The following is a 20,498-nucleotide window of genomic DNA, read 5'->3' as shown; positions in this document are numbered from 1 at the left end:
GCACATCTGATAAACACCCTTTTTCTCCTTATATAAGGTTTGTCTTACCAACATAAACAGCATATCCAATTTAATTACACCATTAGATATCTCCTCTAGGCATAAAAGACATGAAATATACTCTGAAAATGAGTGGGATATGGGTTTTTCCGCAAAGAAATGTTCAATTGTCTCATTAGAATTCTTAAAATCACATCCACTCTGCTCTGATTGCAAAATCCAGAGTCTATGAATATGTTGAAGACAGCATTTGATGTTTTGCCAGCAATTATCCGCAGCCTTTGACAATTTGATTAGGCCGATGACTAGGCTTTTACTAGAGGTTAGAACTAGAGGGGCACTCAGAGAGCGCAGACCTCCACCAAGGTCAACAGTCCACTCTTCTTTGATATGCAAATCTGCAAACTTCACGGTCAATGTTATTGCTTGTTCTCATGAAGCAGCCCGCCTCATCAGAAAAACAACAATATAGATCCGCCATGAAAGCAGGTTATTACGACCCATATCGACGTTTCCTGTCAGGCAGCAGCCTCTAACAGCTTTAGTAATTATTACAGCAGGAAAAGGAGGACGAAGTGAAGTCAAGGAGTATGAAGAGCAGAGAAGGTCAGCTTAGGGCTGAGGTTGGGGATGGATGATTGGGTTTTTCTGTCAGAATTTCTGACATGTACATGATAGATTTTTTGGGGGGTTTAATTGCCTGAAAAATGCTCTGTGGTTCAGAGAAGCTTGAGAGATTTTCACGTTTTTTGTCTACAACATAAATCAAACACCCTGTTTAAAAAGTTGGTTGGCTAAATGAGACATCATCATGCCGAACAAGGAGACTCCATTTTAACAGGCAGACACAAGTTGCAAACTATTCTAACTCCGACTTTACAACTAGTAGATTGATCAATGTATAGTAAAGTGTGTATAATATAGTGTAGATGATGCTTAGTGGTGGGGATGTTGAAGTCATGTGACCGCAATGTCGCGCTAACATTTGCTTTTTACCAATGACAATTTCATTTTTGCTTCAAAAGTCGTGAAAGTGGTGTGAATATTATCTTGCTGAACAAAAAGTGCAAATATCCCACATTTCTGTTCGCCGCAGAGGTTATATTCTACAATAAACCAAATTCAATGGAAAAGTCCAATAGGTTTTTTGCAGAGGAATCCAGAGTGAGGCTTACTTCCAGGTTAGCTTGCGACAACACATCCTCCCTGCAGCACTCAGGATTTGTCATTACTGAACTTCACCACCATTTCCCAAATTATACAGTGTCTGTTATTTATGCTGCCAAGGTCAAATGCTCTCTCTCACTATTTTCACAAATAATTAGTGCATCCGCCCCATAGTTAATGGCTTCATTTTTGGCCCGTTTTGCACCTTCATACTAATTTTCCTGACATTTGGACCAGTAGTTTCTGCTGACAGACAGACAAACAGACAAACACAAGACCTCCTTGGCAGAGGTAAAGTAGATAATCACAGAGACGATGAGAAAAAATGTCTGAGACACAACAATGCACTTAGAAAACAGTGACTGTGGGTGATCTCTCAGTAAAATGAGCTCCGCCTGACTTTTTTTCTTTCATCAAAGTAAAAGATTTGGTTTCCGTTTTGTTTTTCCCCTCCAAAATTGTTTCTGCCTGTGAAATGAGTATTTAAGAGGATTAAGAAAGAAACAGGACAAACAGAGACCTTGACAGTCTCATCACAAAACTAATCATGCACTGTTTAACACAGAGAAGCATTAACCACCACAGAAAACTCACATCTTCAAGATGAGGATCTCGTTTTTCGCAGCCTTGCGGACTTTCCTCCCATCCTTTTTCAGGAACTTTTTACACGTGTACATTTTCATCGTGGTTTTATCCTTGGCCCTGAATATCTCACAGAACTCCTCCCTGAAAGGATTCACAGAGACATAAACCCAGATCACAAAGGTGTCATGAGAAAAGACAGCGGCATTCAAAAGTCTGTTGGAAGATGCTGAGGACGAGGCAGGTAGGATACTCACGATTTGACAATCTGACCCAGGTCATATTTATCTGTCACGTCTGAAGGATTGTTATAATCCTTCTTCTCCCCGATCGTTAAACAGCCAAATGGCATGGCCACTCCTCACCTGTGGAAAGACAAAAATTGGAAGAGGATGAGAGGAATAAAAGGACAGATCACACTTCCTGTCTTCAATCCCTTTTTTTTTTCTTGCTGATGATTTCTTTTCAATCCGGCGCCACACTGCGCCATTTTATTACCCTGAATGATGACTCTGGATTAAAACGCAGCCCCCCCCCCAGTCGAAAAGTATTACTTCGATGATGCTGAGAAAGCCTTTTAGAAGTACGAGAGCTAAAGAGCCACCAGAGGCAGCATCCATGCAGCGGATTGTTCCGCACACTGTAACAGAGCCTTTCATGATCCTGCATTAATAAAGGGCAGAGCCGTGGTGGGCCTTTGTGCTAACGTATAGCAGCAATAAAACAGTGAGAAGAATGTACTCGATGTGCCAGCGCTTCTCTGCGGGGTGAACGCTGCGGACCGTAGGGGTCAGGGAGCAGAAGGAGCGGGGCGGCTAATGCGGCCCACAACCGGTTGCAACAAGTGAAGCATTTCCAATCAAGACAAGGGAGGCAGCAATTACAGGCCCAGCATCCCCCGGACTCCGACAGGAATTAAAGTGCTTTAGCGGCTCTGCATCAACACTCGAGCGCCTAATTGCGGTTCAGCCTCTCTGTGCCTCGCTCACGCGGCACGGAGGGAAATCTGAGGCCGGTCTTTGCAACTTTACTGATATTCTGTTCCAGGGGAAGAGATGTTTTTTTTTTTAAGATTTGTTTTGTACGTTTCTCTCGCTGTGCTGTAGTCGGGAGGAGAGATTGTGAAACAAATAAGAAATTAGCTGTTTTTGGCGAGTGTGCAACAATAAAACATTCATGCTCCCCTGCCACTGAGACAGTGTGTGTTTTTGTTTGAGTGTGCATGGGAGGGTGTAGCCACAGTCTAATCCAGACTTTGTGCTGAAAGCGTAGAGGGAAAAAAAATCATCTTTAGTGGTTAAATACATGATGCTGTGAACATTAATATAGCAGCAAACAGCTGTCCTCTGTGGACCGATACAGTGCTGTGATCTGCGCTTCTCTGTTCTTTGTTTTGGCAGCCGGGGCAGCCACACACGCGTGTTCAGTGCATCTGAGTCCTCAACATGGAGGCCTGGAAGGAAAGTTTCTAATGTTTTTGCAGAGCATTACACTTAAATATGTTTCTAGAGACATAAGAGTCGATTCATATTCGATCAGCGCTGCCTAATTTCACAGTTTGATCTAAGCTTAGTGAGCTGTGTGTGTTCGGATGATGTTTTCTTTGTTTTTTCAAACTTGATAGAGTGAATGAACAATGACTGCATCTGTTCTGAGACACTGGCAAAAAATGTGGTATATAAAGAACCTTTAAATTGCCCAAGACAGTGGCCAGGTGGGACAAAAATGTTCCCAGAGTAGTTTTTGATGGACAAACTGTGTCTGAGTGACGGTGTTTCTAAAGCTGCACTTTCAGCTCTGGATTAAGGATTTACAGAGCAGTTGTGGCAGCTGTGAATGTAATCTTAGTAGCTACGCTGTCAAAAATGTAACTACAGCCACCACAATACCCAAGCCACACACAGCAGACAGGATGAGGCCTACACTTTGCCTCTATTCACATAAGATCTGGTAATAAGGCAACTTTTGCACTTTAGAGCGTAACCGTAACACAATCGGAAAACAGCAATTTTTTCTGATTCACTGCTTTGTTCAGGGCACCAGCGCTCCTTCTCCTCTGCTCTGTCTGTCTGTCTCCCTCCATGAGCTGAGGAGAGGAGGCCGACTTTGAGAAGCGTTTTACAAACAGCAATCAACAGATCCTCCATAGTGTGCCTGTGAATTGACGTTTAATAACAGTTGAAAAGCGTCATCTCAAATTCCAATCTCATACTCCTCATGCTTCCTTGTCAGTGAGCCTGTGTGTGGAGGGGAGGGGATGTCACACACACACACTGAATCACGCCTTTACTAACAGCTGAGTGGGAGTGCCCACTTTTAAAACCCAGACAAGAACACAGATGGACCCACATTTTAAGCAGCATTTCTCAATAACTTTTCACATAGAGATATTGACGAATGATGAGCAAAACATCTTGAACCCCCCCAGTCTGAGCCTGCAGGTGGATGCTGGGGTGGTGGTGGTAGGGCTCAAAGAACATGCAGCAGTACTGACGCAGGGCAGCGGGCCGTGTGCAGGCACAATCTCCCATCTCTCTGCAGAGATTGGCAGAGTCTGCGGTTAGAATATACCACCAAATCGACAGGGTGTGTTTGGTGGATTGGTGTGGAGAGTGGGGCAAAGTCATGTGTATGTTAGTGCAGCTCCAGATGCAGTATTAGCCAACCAAATACATGGCAACACTTTCCAAAAAGTTAGAGTGAAAGAAAAGTGAAACAAAAAAAACAAAAGTGAGAACAGTCACAACAAGCGAGCATGTGATCAGTCGATCTGCTGGTTCAAATCTCTCCACAGATGCATCAGATGTGAAGTGAAAACATTTGTTGCCTCTTCCACTGATCTCTCCCTGATCAAGGCCCTCCACTGCACCCCGGCGATGCTGCTCCGAGGCCTATACGGCACAACACTGCAGCATCGCCGACGAGCTCTAAAACTGCTTTTGTGAATATTCTTTATGGGACGCTGCGAGAATGCAAAGCATTGCTGAAAACCCATTTCGCAGCAAAATTCCAGATGAATAAAGTCTGAGAAATATTTATTTCCGCGCCGCACAGCATCCATCTGTGCCGACAGTCTGTGTGATGGATGTCCGCATGTAAATGAGCGCAGCCGTCGCAAGGAATCTATGCGTTGTGTGTAAGAAGGGCAATCTGTTCAGTGCGGCGGCGTAAACCGACTCGTAATCCAATCTAAATGAACGAGGCCCGGCGCGGAGACGTCTCGGGTAAAGCCGCGCTCTGAATGCGTGCGTTGTGTGCTCGGCGTGAGGCGCTGACCTTTGCCTGCTGCCTGTCTCTATCTGTTTCACTCTCAACGCAGCGAGCACGTCTCTCCGTGGCAAAAGCTTCGGCTCCGTGACGTTACGCTGCAAAGGAGAACGGAAAGTTCTGCAGGGCCAGCGGCTTAAATGGAGGTAATTCTGAGTAAATATGGCAGCAGTACTGCGTTGCCGAGCATTTCAGGAGGTATCTATATTACGCAAGAGAACATTTATATTCTGCAAGTAGCTCTAACAGTCCACAAGAGAGTTGTTGCATCGCAGAGAGGGAAAATAGCCCGGAGAGAAAGACAGTACAACAGCAATTCTGATGCTGATGAAATCTAATAAATCTAATGAAGGAATCCAGCTAATAAACAGGAGCCTTTGTAGTTTTGGAAAAGCTTTTCCGAGCGCAGTCAGCGGCCGATACAATCCACAGGCAGAGCGGTTCTGCAAAGAAAAAAACCCTAAAAGCACTTCCTCAAAGTATCTCGGTCAGCCTCTCCCATTTACCCCCCAGTGCGACTTGCTGTAATGGATGAAGAATTTGTGGAGCATTTCGAGTCGTAAGAGCAGGATGCCGGCTGCATCACGTAACAGAAGCTGCAATAATGGGCCCATTTGGACTGACCACCATCGGCAACATTCAAGCATTATCACCCCACATTCTGACTGTTATCTGCCCCTCAGGCGCACCGATCGATGGCCCGCGATGCTTTATGGCCCAGTGTGACGCCTGCGTCTGCCTGCAGGGACAGACCCCCCCCCCCCCGCTATATATCACCAAGGAATTTTCTGCAGATGTGGTGGAAATTTACAGGACGCAAGATGGATAGTGATAAAGATCTGTGGCTTATTAGGCGAGCGCAGCGCAACACATCCTCCATCTGGGAGAGCCGATGAGAAAATGCGGTTTGTCTTGTGCCTGTTGGAATCGATGAAACTCTTGTTGCGCTTGTATCCGGGTGAAGTTTAAGATTAGGCTAAGCGCAGCACTCACGTGCACTGTGTCAAGGCTTTTTAGCGCCGCAGTAAAGAGGGATTATTTTACCTGCTGCTCTAGTGTAAGGTTGTGCTACTGCGCCTCAGGGAAACGCCTGCTGTCTGTTAAGCCTTTACATATGTGAGTGAGAGAGCGGCTGTTTGCTCTAATGCCACCATGAAATTTCTCAGAGGCAGAGACGAGTGTTTCCTTGTTTTTTTGGAGAGCTTTCGTTCACTGTTTCAGCTCCGTTCCTGTCCTCCTTTCACCCCGGCCTGCAGGTACTCTCCCTCTGGCTCAGCAGCCACTTAATGAGGACGCACAGTAAAAATAAGACCCCATGCATTTGCATGCATGCACTTGTGCTGACTGTAGGCCATTACCGATTTACAGAGGCAAACGATGAGCCTCAACAGCTTTGAGCAAATGGTATTTTACATGGACAACCAAATTTAATATTTTTTATTAACTTTACATCATTTTGATAGATGATTAGCTCTAGCAACATGTGCCTTTAACAGCACAAACTAAATTTTGCTTATGTGCTTTGAAAAGGACTTTGACATAAATGTAATTAGCATTATAGATTATCAAATAAATAACTTAATGTCCCCCAAGATTTGTACTTTCCATCATCTTCTTTCAGTTGCGGATCATTTTGCAAGTTGTGAAATAGAAAACAATGATTTTGTACGTTTATACGACCTGTGTCCTGGAACGCAGCATCACAACATTAATCCTTTTAATAACAGCATTGGAGCTTCCCACCCTGAACGTGACTTCCAAGGCAAATGGCCGCCATGTGAATACGATCTATTGAAGGTAGCGAAACATTTAGCATGTACAGAGGTGGTTATTTCCCTCAGGAGTCTGACCACAACAAAGCAGCATGAAGAGTGAATATTGATTGATATAATTCATCAGGCAGCCAGAAACATGACTCTAAATGAATGCCAATAATGCTCTGTGTCTGATGAATGTGTAAGTGAGCAATTGTTCGCGTTTGCTCTCACAATTTTCTAAGGTCATAACGTGTGACTATTGTGGTTACAGCATGTTGTGCTGCCGCTGTTAGCTTGCCGTGGAAGTGGTTAAATATTCAAAACCAACCATTGCTGTCTGATCTGATGCTAAGAACTGTTAACATTTCTAATAACCAGCAAAACCTTCCTGACTGAACTTGGGCTGAACACTTCACACAGCACAGTTTTGTGTTCTTCCCCTGAAGTCTGGTCCTATCTTGAGTGTTTTGGACAAACCAGTAATTCCGTTTTGACAGGCTCAGCTCAGCCATCTAAAATATCATCTCTCGCTCTCTCCGCTGCTCTGTCTTTCCCTCTGGAGATTGGCTGGAGCTTCAGCCCCACAAGGACACACTCTCCAGCTATTAGGAAATAAACATCCCTGACATTCATTTTCTTTCATCCCTGCTGATCTCCTGGGATTGCCCGAAAGACTGCGATAGCATTCTGCCTTCAGCTGAAGGGAGAAGATAAGGTCAACATAGATGGGCACGGCGACAACTGTGTCTTAACAGAGACCAGTGCGAGGAAAGATGCTCACTTCTTGTGAAAAAAAGTTGCGATTGCAAGTAAACAACGGAAGGAAACTGTGCTTATTAAACCGGGAGCAGACATAAGGACCGGAGGATGATAGAAAACAAGTTCTCGTTGGACTTGACCTGAGAGCACCAAACTTATGCAATGCTAAAAGGAAAGGGGCCAAGTAATAACAATAATTCAAATTACAGCTAGTTAAAAAACAAGGATGTGACAAAGGACAGTTCACCCCCAAATCAATAATGCATGTTTTCCCTCTCACCTGCTGTTTAGGGTTGTTTCAGAGTGAAAACTGAACAGCAATGTCTCTTTCCAGAAATCTCGACCTGATTACTCAAGATAATCCACCTTGATGTGAACTATGTTCTTTCAGTATTAGCAAAAGTAGTCATGTGCATTTAACCAAACATATTGTTACCTTGCACTGTTTTATTTTAAGTATTCACCCATAACCTTACAGTTTATAGCACTGTGAATGATGACCTCGCCTAAGTGTGAACTGTCTGACTTACTTTTGAGCAGTGACCTCGCTGATTAATGGCAAAGTGTTTGTCCACAATAGCACTCTGTGCTTGGCGGGTGTTGTGGGTACATCCAAGGCTGTCTGGCCATCTGGATATTGTTTTGTGCAATCCACCTTTCTCAAGGTATCTCTGAGTGTGCTGCTGTGACTTTGTCTGTGAGTCTTGGTCAGTCTCTGCCGGGGCAGTCTTGGTGAATGAGGCTGGCCTCTCAGCTGAAATTGGTTAACTCTATTTACTTTTAGCTTTTACCACTTGATTTAATCACACAAAGACAACCTTGTGTGGATCATCTAATATTTGTTCCCTTCTAAATAAGAATTTCCACCACACGTTCTACCAAACTAACCAACCGTCAACCATTTCACCGTGTGCAGCTACTCAGGGATGAGAGGCTGGCCAGCTGAGCTAACTAAGCTAGCTGAAGTCACAGCTTAGCCAGACAGCCATCAATGTGTCCGTCCTGCGCTTTCACCGGCACAAGCCTCTTGTGAGTAGATGCACACTTCCTTCAGCGAAGTCCTCCATGAAACTGCTGACAACACAAGGTCTGCGGATTATTTTCAGTAACCAGGTCATGATTTCTGTAAAGAAACATTGCTGTTGAGTTTGGTTTTTTTTTTCAGCTTTATTTTCAGCACTTTGGGCTCCGCGAGCTTGGCGCCATTTAGGTACACTATATCCGACAGGAGGCAGACATCTCTACGGTAAATATCTCCAAAACTAGGCAGCTCACACCAAAACAATTGAGAGGGATAAACAGCACCATGGGTAAGAGGAAGAATATGTGCTTTTGATTTGTGGGTGTACTTTTAACAAAAATACTTAATTTGATCTGAGAACTGACAGGGTGTTAAACAGTAGGAAGATTTTTTGTTAAAAACCACTCTCTGGTCAGAGATTTCCTCTTATTGGTGGTGAGGAAACAAACCTCCGCATGTTTATTTGCGATGATGTCCAACACGGGTTGGGAGCGCAGACCAACCTTACATGACTTGAGTTTTACGTTACATTTGACATTATCAGATGATGTGGAAATAAAATGGGATTTTACTTGCGGGTGTGAACATGGCATTTTAGAAGCTGGACAACAAAGGGAGTTTCAAGGCACAAAAGACTGACGCAAGTGTTGAACAAATCCCCCAAAGCCATGTGTTGACACATAACACATCATCGAACTGCCAGGTGTGAAGAGTGTGCGGGTGCGAGGAAAGCCACACTCCAACTTTCCCGCTGAAACACAACCTTCAGAATAATTTACATTTACAAAATATGTCATTTTGAACTCACAGCTATTATGCTCCTCGGGCAGGCAAATATAAATGGGCCAATGATCTTTTATGCTTGCTGCACAGTAACAGTGAAAACCCAATAATGCCCAAGCTCTGACTGAACTTTCATGGATGAAGGGCTCAACCAACGGCCAAGAGAACCCATTAGTGCTGAGATTTACTCTCTGAACATTATACTAAAGGTGGAATATTGATGTTATGCAATAAAGAGCCTCTGAAAACGCTGGCAAATTATCGCCGCGCTGTTCCCTGAATATTTCAACATATTATATTTCTATTGAGCAAACAAGATGAAGGCTGAATCAAAGTGCTTTATATATTATTTCACAGTACACAGTGAGAAATGCATCAATTCAGTGGCTATTCTATGTATTAATGGAAGCACGGGGGAAAAGAAACAATGTTTGGCGGCATCATCACACCGCCTCGTTACTGCAGCTCACAAAAATCATGTCTTCTTAAATTTGACTTTCATGGGGAATGACTTTTTGCAAAATGTTATTATTTTATTAAAGTTGCAATGCCGCATATTAGGCTTGCCGTTTCAACCTTTGCAGGGTTGGGAGAGGCGTGTGAGAGGGTCCGTAGCGAGGGGAGAAGGAGCAGGAGCACAACGCCAGGGAGGAGATAAATGTAGACTTGGAAAGTTGCATCTATCAGCAGCGTGCGTGGAGCGGGATCAGAATGAAGATAGTGGCAAAGGTTTTTTTTTAAAAAAAGGGGGGGGGCGCACACACAATTGAATTAATTATTCATGGCGTTTTCCACAGCGCGTCTCACTGGGCCTGCGGTTCGCGTCTTTCTTGTATCGAGGAATCGATGTGTCCCCAGGTGCTTGTGCTAGGAGCAGAGGCATGGCAGCTCCGGCAGCGCTGTAATAATTACCAGCCTTCTCTCCTCAGCCCTCTCATAATCCCAGTTCATTGCGCTGTGCTGCTTGTTGGTGTCTGCGTCAGCATCGCACGGCAAGTCTCTCAAGAACTGGGACGACTGGATGGCTTTGCAATCTACCTTGTACTTTTTTTTCTCAATGACTTATTCAAGGCCGGGGACCCTAATCATTCCTTTAGATCGCGGCCACAGTCTATGTGCTGTCATTCATTAAAACGAGGTTCTGTATCTGCGTTGTTCACTGAGGGAGAGAACACTGCGGCGGCTTCTTCAGCAGCAGAGTGCGAGCTTCAGAAAGCCCCCATTCTTGTCCACTTCACTTCATTCCCACTTCCTGTGCTGTAACTCCCTCGCGGTCACACTCAGAACCTCTCGAAATCACTTCCAGGGACACCGCAGGCCTTAACCTGACACTTTACAAGGATCACAAGGCAAATCACAGCCTCCCCGCTGAAACATATATTGTGCAAGAGTCACAGTTCTGTAGTCGATAAATCGCGCCCCCTCCCTGGACTAGGAGGCTGCCCTTTCTACAGCTGCTGCCCACCATGCCATTATTTTTCTGCCGTGGAGCTGGGAGACAAAAAGCACTGCCTTAATTAGGGAGGACAGGGCACAGGACTCTCTGTTACCACCTACAGTATACTCATGTTATTACGAAGCCGGTGAAGAGCTGGTAAGAGCCTGTGTGCATTACAGCCAGGAAGCAGGATGGCAACATGCAGCGGCTGACTTTTTGTTTCCTTTGGCTCAGTACACTTTGGCAAAAATGAAAGATCCATCTATACAAACAAGAAGTGACCTTGAAAGCTGGGACACACCACTCTGAACCTGACACTGCATGGTTCTTCACTGTCTCCTCTAATGGTGCCAGCACTGATAGCGTTCATCTTCCGTGTCTCTCTCACACAGAAAATAACACAGATAACCAAAAACCGTACAGTGTAGCACAACAACCCAAGTACAGGCTGACATTTCGGGGAATTCCTGAGATATTCTTGCAGAATGATTCTCAATCTCACTATTCATGAACCGGACCAAGAACTCGGCCTTCATTTTTTATATCAACTACACACCTGTGAAAATTCATAACTGTTTTGCAGCACGCTGGCAAAAATCTGTCCACAGACAGAAATATAAACACCTGGCAAAGTACTGAGACTGCTTTTCAAGTAGTTCTCACTACATTAGGTGTCTCCAGCACCACATGTGGCACTACTGAGCAGTCATGAGTCAGAACATCAACATGTTGATGGGAGCTGCCATCACAAGGAGGTCCCTCGCCTTTGTTTTGAACTTTCTAAGAGCCTTCTTTTTATTCTGTCCTGCTCTGTTTGCTAGTTGGTTGCAGCCACCTGACAATGCATTACATGTAATATATAACCTGTGTGAACAGTGGATTAACAATACAAGTTTCAGCCACCAAAATGACCCCCTGTAAATAAAAACACACACACACAACATGTATGACAGGTCATCCTTCTGGGACTTGGAGTCTGACACAGGAGTGGATTTTCATTCCTGTCCCATCCAAGCAGAAGCACCTTAATAAGAACAGCAAGTTGCTGACTAAACAGGGCCAACAGGCCTTTTTTCTGCATTTGTGTGTGTCTCTGTTCAACCTGTAAGTCATTAAGACATTCTGAATATGTGATGCCGTGGTTTTCTTACATCCATTATTAAACTGATTCAGGAGATAAGCTGACGCAGCTGCTTGTGCTTGAATGGTAATTGTGGGCTTGACTCGGCTCGCCGGGGGGAGAGGTTTCATTTCCTGCATTTAAAAATTGCTGCGTGGAGATTTTTGGCACACAGTATGATTTACATTATTTTGTTCATGACTTGGAGTCATTTACAAGTCTGACGCTAACTAATATGTCTTGCAAAACAGCCTACAAATACAAGTTGGCCTACATAAATCAAAACTTACTGGACAAAGCAGAAAGTGAGCAATGATCTTCAGTTCTAAACGTAATAAATGAGCAGCAAATTGCAATTTAACAAGTTATGAAACAGTCTCAATTCCATGCAGAAGCCTTTTATATGAACTACATAAGTAAGCAAGAAGGTTTTTTTTTACACCAGTCAAGTCAAGTTCTGACTCGTCCAGGTTGGATGAGTTATAAAATCTGACATGTCACAGCCTATAAAAAGTTGGCAGATAGTTTGGATGGACAATCCAGTAGCTAACATTAACTTAGCCTTGGTGACTGCATGCAGCTCCACCCTCAACTCTGAACTAGGTAGATATATCCTGAATGTACACACACCATGGCAAGCCAGCTGAAGTTACACGTGAATGAAAACAGCTTTGAGCTTTGAGCTACCAGGAGTTGCATTCGTCCTCTTTTGGCGCAGGTGAACTACCTCGGCCTTTGCTTGGTTAGCATGTCTCAGACCAATTTCAGACCGAGCCTCCAGGAAGAGCGCCAGACTTTGAAGCCAGTTTTCGTAGTGTAAATGCAACACCATGTGATGCACTGTGGCCCAAACAGGATTCCTATAGGCTGACGTTGTGAAAGAAGTGGTTATTTTCATACCCTGGTCAAACTTTTTTAACATCACATACTGAGTGTGTTTCATAGGAATGAACTGGGCCATGTATTCAAAGTTATATTTACAGATTTTAATTGTTAGATCCATGAGAGAGACCAAACTTTCCTAATTTTGACCTGCCATCTAACCCTATCATCAAATTCCCTCTGTGGAACCTTAACCCTAATGAATAAGTGCTGCATTGCTGCCCTACACTGGTTATTTAAAAACCACAACTTGGATAATGTACATAATGTGTTGACAGTATACAACAGAGGTCACTGCCAGAGGACTTTAGCGCAGCCATTTTTACGAAACACTGACTTCTAGCTTCAGGAGATTAGTTTACCTGGATGGCTGGCTCATGTGCTCATTGGCCAATTTAAAACTGCCCGTGGTAGGAATCATTCAGTAACACGCTTCTATAATCTAATAGGAGTTTTTCTTACAATAGGACGATGACTAAACAGTGACAACATTTCCAGTAAATTCCACAGATAGCTAAAAAGAAATACATTTCATTAAATAACTAAGAAGTTGAGAAATCCGCTTGTCAGGAGCAGCTACAAAGGAAAATAAATCACAGTGACAACTGAACCTGCTGAGGCGGCAATTGCATCCTTAGAAATGCAATCCACCCACGGCTGCACGGCCGCCGTTGACCTCCAATATGTCTGCCTGAGGGTGCTTCAGTGTGACCTGGACAGCCTATAAATACAGTATATTACTCTTCAGGTAAGACGGCTCATAAGTGCTTTCCCTATGGAAAGAGTGTGCGAGAACAAATGGCAGCTTGTTTTGATAAAACAGCTCCAGACGATCCGTCCTGAGGGAGAGGATATTGCGTGTGAGCGTATATAGACACGAGTGCATGCCTGAATGCTCGTGTGTGCATTACGATGTGAATCCATATAGGCAACTCAGCTGTAGTACAAACATTTGTGTCCTCTCCTATTTGCGAAGGATACACACACCGTTTCTAAATTTAGCCCAAGAAATGTCGCCGCTGTCAAAACTCCTGTACCTTTATGTCATTTTAAGCTCCATGCAGGAGAGTGCTGGTGTGAGCGCGGTGAATCGCAGCATAAGGTGGAAAGAGCCGGTTCTGAATGCCCCAATTACAGATGCAGCTCAAAGGATGTGTGATGGCAGCTTCAGACAGGGCGTGAGACTGACTGGGTCAACGTCAGAGCAGGGCTGTGTCGAATACTCTGAAGCTTCACTCGTTGGCATTCAAATTCTAAATCAACATGCAAATGCAAAAAGCTTTTTTTTTTAAATGCGCACTCAGCAATTCTGGAGAAAGATAAGCTGATTGCTGAGTTCATTCCAAGGTCTTCAAATAGAGACGAGCCACCAACCGAAAGCGTTCTTATCTGACAACCTGGAAAATGAGACCTGACTACTTTTCACACCCAACCTTATAAATTGAATTTACACGACCACAGCGACACAAAAGTCTGCTTTAACACGATTATAGTAAGTGAGTGAAGTCATCATCCTTTCATTAAATCCGTTCAAGGTCCAGGTCAAGGTAAACTTTATTATCCCACAGGTGGGAAGTTCACGTGGTCACCACTGGATGTTACACTGCTCTATACTATACCGCATTAAGGAAAAACATAACAAAACATTTAAGAGAAAAATAAAATGTCTAATTATTTTATTCAAATTCAGGATGTTGTTAGGAGAGTTAAATAATTCTATTTTGACCTGGATGATGATAAATGCGACAACAGGCATTTAAAAACCTCAATAGCGTTCACGTATCGTAACATATCCGAAGTTGGGGACGTTACGTAGGTCCCTTTCTATAACAGGAATATGAGAAATATCGTAGATTTCAACACGAACCACAATATTTTCTCAAAGCAAGTTGTTTTCTTGGCTTAACCCTAACTGGACTGTGATGGTTTGACAAGTGCCCAGTTCGCCTGTGGATGGTATGATGTCAGAATACAGATATGTGTCTTGTTTTGCCTTCATCGTAGACTTCTCCCCGGGAAGAGGCCCCTCTTCATCCTGTGCACTCTGTATTTTTGCTGTCTATGTGAAATCAACTGCCAAGTAAAATTCATGGTTAGTCTCATATTTTGAACTTTTTTTAAATTTTGTTTTCGCTGTTACGCTCTTCTGCTGTCTAAAAGGTGTATTATAGCATACGAACCACATAGTTTGAGCCTCTTGCTTGGTAGTTCACATTAGGATTTGTAGAATTTAAACATTTCAGACTCCACCCAATGATACTAGCCTCAAACACAGTGTGGCATGGGCAATGTAGCAATGTAACATAAAAGCGTGCACTGACGGTACATTTTTGCTATGTGAACAGATGCTGTTGCACTAGCCTATTTGAAAACACTGAGGTGAACAGCTGTAATTTTTCTCACTGGCAGATATGGCCAAACATAAATTCCTCCGGAGATCTGAACATGTCTCTTGCTGACGTGAGTACACCCAGTGGCTCAACTTCTCCTACAACATGCGAGCCTTAGCACGGCCAAATCTCATTAGCTTTCAGTTCCTCTGCGCTGCTTCAGCGGACAGAAACTTTAATTGCCGCGCATAAAATCGACATTACATGAAATATTATCATCTAACGGCAGAGATAAATAAAGCTGGCTTGGTGTTAATGTCAAGCTCGCTCTAATTGAAAGTCCCCTCAGAGTGCTGACTGTGAAATTGATAGAGCAAAAGAGACACAAATTATGAGCAGTAAATTGAAGAAAGCCCATTAATGAAACTGACAGGAGGAGACTGTAAATTGATGACATTTGGGAGCAAACAATAGTACACCACGGTGAATGCCTCCACGTTGTGGGATGGACTATTTCCCGAGGCCAACTCGAGGGAACACGTATTGCACTGTAGCTGAACCGCAGCCGAAGGCAGTTTAAGGCTACAGTGGACCAGTCTAACTCAATATCATCCAACACGTACTGCACTGGCTCACACTCATGACGTCTCTGTATCACATCTGGTATTACATAATCGTCTTGTTCGACACAGCATTAGACTCACTGTACAATAAATGCTCTTACATTTTAACGACATCCGCCCTGGGTCCGTGTTTAATAGTGTGTGTGCAAGGTGTTAAGAGGGCTGATACATCTTGTCGGTTATTAACACAGCAAGAATTCCAGATGACAGCCACGTCACGCCGTCCCTGCCGCCTGCCTTCATGTAAGAATAGTCGTACACGCAATCAGCCGCTCTCCGTCCGCTACAGTATAAGCATTTCTCGCACCATCTCCTGATGTTGAAAAAATGCTAAATCGCATTATCTGAACCAAAAAACCCTTCTCTGCTTCTTTGCCTCGACACCACACATACTTCTCTGTCTTTGTCTCACACTGTGTTCACCTGCAGCGACAGCCACCTCCGACTCCAATCTCATCCACTTCCTGAATCTGCTTTCAGCATTCTCAGCTGTGATGGCCCATGAAGGAGAGACACTAAAACCGAGGCTGTCAGTGCTTTATGAGCTCCAGTGGCCGCGCCGGCAAATGTTTGAGCTCGGAAGGAAAAATTTGTCCCATGGCTTTATGAACCTGCGTGATAAACCGGAGAGGAAGAAGGAGAGAGTCTGGAGGAAAAAATAAACTTGAAAATACTTGAAGTTCTGGTTAGTCATGAGAATCAAAGGCCATGCTTTCAGCACTTTCATAGTTATTATATCAGTTTGTACAAAAGGTCCAGCAGTCAAATGGTCAGTATTAACAATGAAAGAATCTATATTTCATTTTCTTCCTGAACAACCATTGAACTCCAGAAGAAGGCGTTCAATACTTACTCATGGTGGCCACTGTGGTGCCGAACACTCTCATCCATGGGCTCTGTATTACTTGTCCATTCCAGTATTAGGCTTTTTTTTTTCCTTTTTTTTTTTTTTTACATTGGGCCAAACATTACTGGGAATGGGACAATGTGAGATTTTACTGTGGATGGTAAATCAGGATAATCCTGAACATAAATATCTTCATGAATGTCTATAAAAAGCTTTGCAGTTTTATAGCCTACATTCCTTTATTGATTTCCTGATTTATTTCGAACTGTCATAAGGACTGGACTTGCTCATCGTATCCCCGTCAAATCAGCTGTGTGGAACTACGATGGATCCCAAACTAAAGAACAACAGGGAGACCTGCAGAAAGTGCAGGAGCGAGGTGCTCCAGCAGCTTGAATTTGCATTCCGATCTGCTTGACCACCTTCCATCAATATTTGTTTCTAAACAAAATGTAAAGAAAAGTCACCCACTTTGTTTTAGTGCCACTTTAGGAGTGTTAAACATGTTTCTAATCTTGTCAGGATGATCAAGATCATTTTTGCTAATCGTGACATGAACTTTTCATATCCTCCCCATGTCTAACTGGGAACACTGAATGTGGACAAGTGTAGAATCTGACCAGGTGCTGTTGGATGAAAAGTCCGGAGATCACCAAAGACATTCGGATTCATCCTGAGAACCATGAATGTCTGTACAAAAAGTGTTCAGCTATTCATCGATATCATCAATGGAATAGTTGTTGAGATATTTCCATTCGAAACAAACTGCCGTACCAGTTCACTGACAGACCAACAGGCCGGACGACATCCCCATCCATGAAAATGCAACAAGGTTTCATCACTGAGAAAAAGACAGTCATCCGTCTGATCTCTCTGGGAAAGAGACCGGGATCTTTTCTGCAGGCCCAAAGAGAGAACACATTTTTCCTTAACACTAGCTTGACAATGAAATCTTTCCAGCGCCATCTCCTCTCACACAGTCTGTTGTGTAAATATATTGTGTCTAACGCTCTCATTAGTTTTCGCTCTATCTCGGCGCAGCATTGCGTGCTGCAGCTCCATCTTTTATTCTCTCTTCTCATTCAGTTTGAACAGCTCTATTCTCCACCGGGGAGAGGAGGCTTCTTATATCATCGTTTCACTGAACTGAAAATAGGAAGTTCAGAGCATGAAAATGCCTTTGACAGAGGGGGGGCTGCTGCTGCTGCTGCCGCTGCTGCTGCCGCTGCTGCCGCTGCTGCAGGCGCCTGGAGCCTAATGTTTAAAACAAGGCAGATCAGGAGGGTTTTGTCTGAAGTCCAGCACAACTGAAACCGAACAGCCTATGATGAATGCATTGCTCAAAGGCAATATATGCATGATGAAGATGTGGCTATCTGCATGGTTTAGATTCATTCTATGTGATGTCTTTTTGCTAATGAAATAGCCTCGATCTGCAGGGAGTGGGGCATCGCAAAGGCTGCCCTTTTGAGCAAAATACTTCAAAATATTTTATGCAAGAGATCAAACGATGCTGAAATGTGCATAAAATATGCATAAGAGAAAGCAAGCTAATAACATTTACAATTGTGGGATTTTCTTAATTCAAGTCAGGCCAATAAAATCGCGGCTGTTTGAACACGACTGAGCCGTGCAGATCTGTTGTCTCGGCCCTGTGACTAACTGCCACAGTTCGAGCTCCAGTGGAGCAGATTTTGATATTCAGCTGGAAACTGTGAGTCAGCAAAAACAGGGCCACTGCAGAGGAAGGTTTTAATGTGTATGAAACCAACCTGGCTCGCTCCATAGCGGAATCAGATAAGCACAATGCGGCACAGCACATGAAAACCATTTAGGGGGGAATGATTCAATCCTGTACACAGGCCTCGTCATTGTTCACAAGCTAAGTCGTTTGGGATTTTGTTAGCACTCCGTCCAAGTCCAATCTTTAAAGCCATCCGCACGTTCATTTAAATTCTCTTTTATTCTGCGAGAGCAAATAAAACTCAACAGCATGAAGAGACTTCACGGCCAGGGCACCATGCCGCTGCCTGTTAGAAGTGTGTTACGAGGTTCTTGGAGGGGATAGAAACTGATGGGCTGGACTGCTGCAGAGCTGTTGTTGTCTGAGGGCTTGGTGTGAAATCAAAGAGAAGTTTCTCTCTAACGCTTGCTGCTTTGGAGAGAAGCCTAGAAAATGGAACAATGATACTGTATCAGTTCGTGTTAGTTAATGTGATGCTTGTCTCAACTCTTTCTGCTGTTTTAATTTGTGCTGCAGCACAGTCAGGGATGAGCGTCAAAGGCACAGTTGTTGGAATGAGATATTGAGTACCTGAAAGTGAGTCGGATCACGTCTTTTATTAATCCCACTTTAAAATGTTTCCAATAAATTACCAAACATCTGTGAACTGTGGGCCGAGTACGACTGTCCCAGCTGTGCAGGTGCATGCACGTTCATTGTGTTTGAATGCACATGCATTTGTAGATGCAGAGAGCATTCAGGTCAGGACCGGAGGTTTTAATTCAGTAATGAACCATTATAGTAAATGTTCATATGAAGCCTCGGGCTGGAAAAATGCATTGTATATGTCTGTTATGAGCATAAATTGTGTGTGTGTGTGTCAGTGTGTGTGTGCGCGCGCGCATGCATGTGTGTAAGTGCATGTGCGTTCCTCTTTAGTATTAAAGCTCACAGACACACAGTGTTTGAGTAAAACTGCCTTTACATTTGAGACTACTGTAAGAGGACATGGACTGAGTCGTTGGCAGCATATTCCAACTGTTATGATTCAACATGAGTTCTAATTCACATTGCTGGCCAAACAAAACAAACAGTGGGACTCATTACTGATTTGGTTTTATTTGCTGGTTTGTTACAATTACCTGCTCCAAATGTGACATAAATAAAGAATGATGCTCAACATAGTGGATCAAACAGGATGTACCTTAGACAAGACTTGGCAGCAGGACATAACTAGTCCGTTCCGCTTATATAATTGACACCCTGCAGCCAATCGCTATCGCAGTTTCACAGTTTTCACCCAGACCACAGTATAATGATAGCACACAGTATGGTCAGCAGTAAGTCACTGAATTGTTAGTTACGGGTGAGCTGCATGAAAGCTACTGAGTATTGCTACTCAAAGGTTGCAGAGAGTCCTTATCTTGTTGAAAAAAAGTATTTCCAGTTCATGGTTTTGGTGATAAATCTTCACAGCCTCCACACATCCATACACTGGGTCATTTATTTTTCACTGTTGAATGGCTCAGACTGGTCTGACACGGTCAAACCTTGGAGTAAACATTTTCTAACAGTTCGAGAAATATCTTTAAACCTGCAAACATGATCATAAGAGTGTCATCAGCTCTGTCTTTAAGAATGAATGGAGACACAGCTCATCGCCAGTCATGATGTTCAAAATTAGATCAAATTAATTAGCTAAAGAAAATGAGTGGGTGCCCTAACAACAACAGTCTTTGTTGTTTGAGTGTTTTTAACTGAATCTGCATTGTTAACAGTCTGCAATAATAAGATACAAGCACTTCACTCCGAGGTTAACAAAACCTGGAACTAAAACGCCTGCTGCTTAATAAACAAGCTGACAGTGAAATGCATTTTCCATGACGACCACAAATACTATTCGTTTCAGTGGAAGGAAGCAGTAAACAGACAAGGACGCAACTCGTTAATAAGCAATATTATAATTGTATCTAAGTAAAATAACTTGAAAAGATGCTGCTGGACCTCAAATGTCAAATGTCTGGTACACCAACACTTTATAATAACCATCATTAATAAATGAATGAAACTGAAACAAATTTCAAGTTAACTGAACTCTAGTTATTATTTATTCCACTGTCAACAAACAGTGAAATGTTTTATTAAGCAATAGTTAAGGTCTATAATGATCAGCTGCAACTTTATATCTTATTCTAATCT

At 43.4% G+C, this 20,498-nt stretch overlaps 1 protein-coding gene across 4 annotated transcripts in view; it reads right to left on the bottom strand.

Annotated features, from left to right (window-relative positions):
• The window catches only part of camkvb (CaM kinase-like vesicle-associated b), a 47,081-nt gene that overhangs the window by 9,208 nt on the left and 17,375 nt on the right, over positions 1-20,498 (bottom strand). For 2 of the 4 annotated variants that reach the window (XM_037102600.1, XM_037102601.1), the window contains exons 2-3: positions 2,007-2,114; positions 1,762-1,893 (exon numbers count right to left, since the gene is read on the bottom strand). In XM_037102600.1, coding sequence (XP_036958495.1) covers positions 1,762-1,893; positions 2,007-2,101 — 227 coding nt within the window. In that variant the 5' untranslated portion in view covers positions 2,102-2,114. Of the gene's footprint in view, positions 1-1,761; positions 1,894-2,006; positions 2,115-2,247; positions 2,964-8,062; positions 8,087-20,498 lie in introns of those variants that run through there. The other 2 variants (XM_037102602.1, XM_037102603.1) reach the window with 2 other exon arrangements.

This window comes from Acanthopagrus latus, chromosome 6 (genome assembly GCF_904848185.1).
Source record: "Acanthopagrus latus isolate v.2019 chromosome 6, fAcaLat1.1, whole genome shotgun sequence".
NCBI classification, from domain to species: Eukaryota; Metazoa; Chordata; class Actinopteri; order Spariformes; family Sparidae; genus Acanthopagrus; species Acanthopagrus latus.
This window is presented reverse-complemented; position numbering and strand designations above follow the sequence as displayed.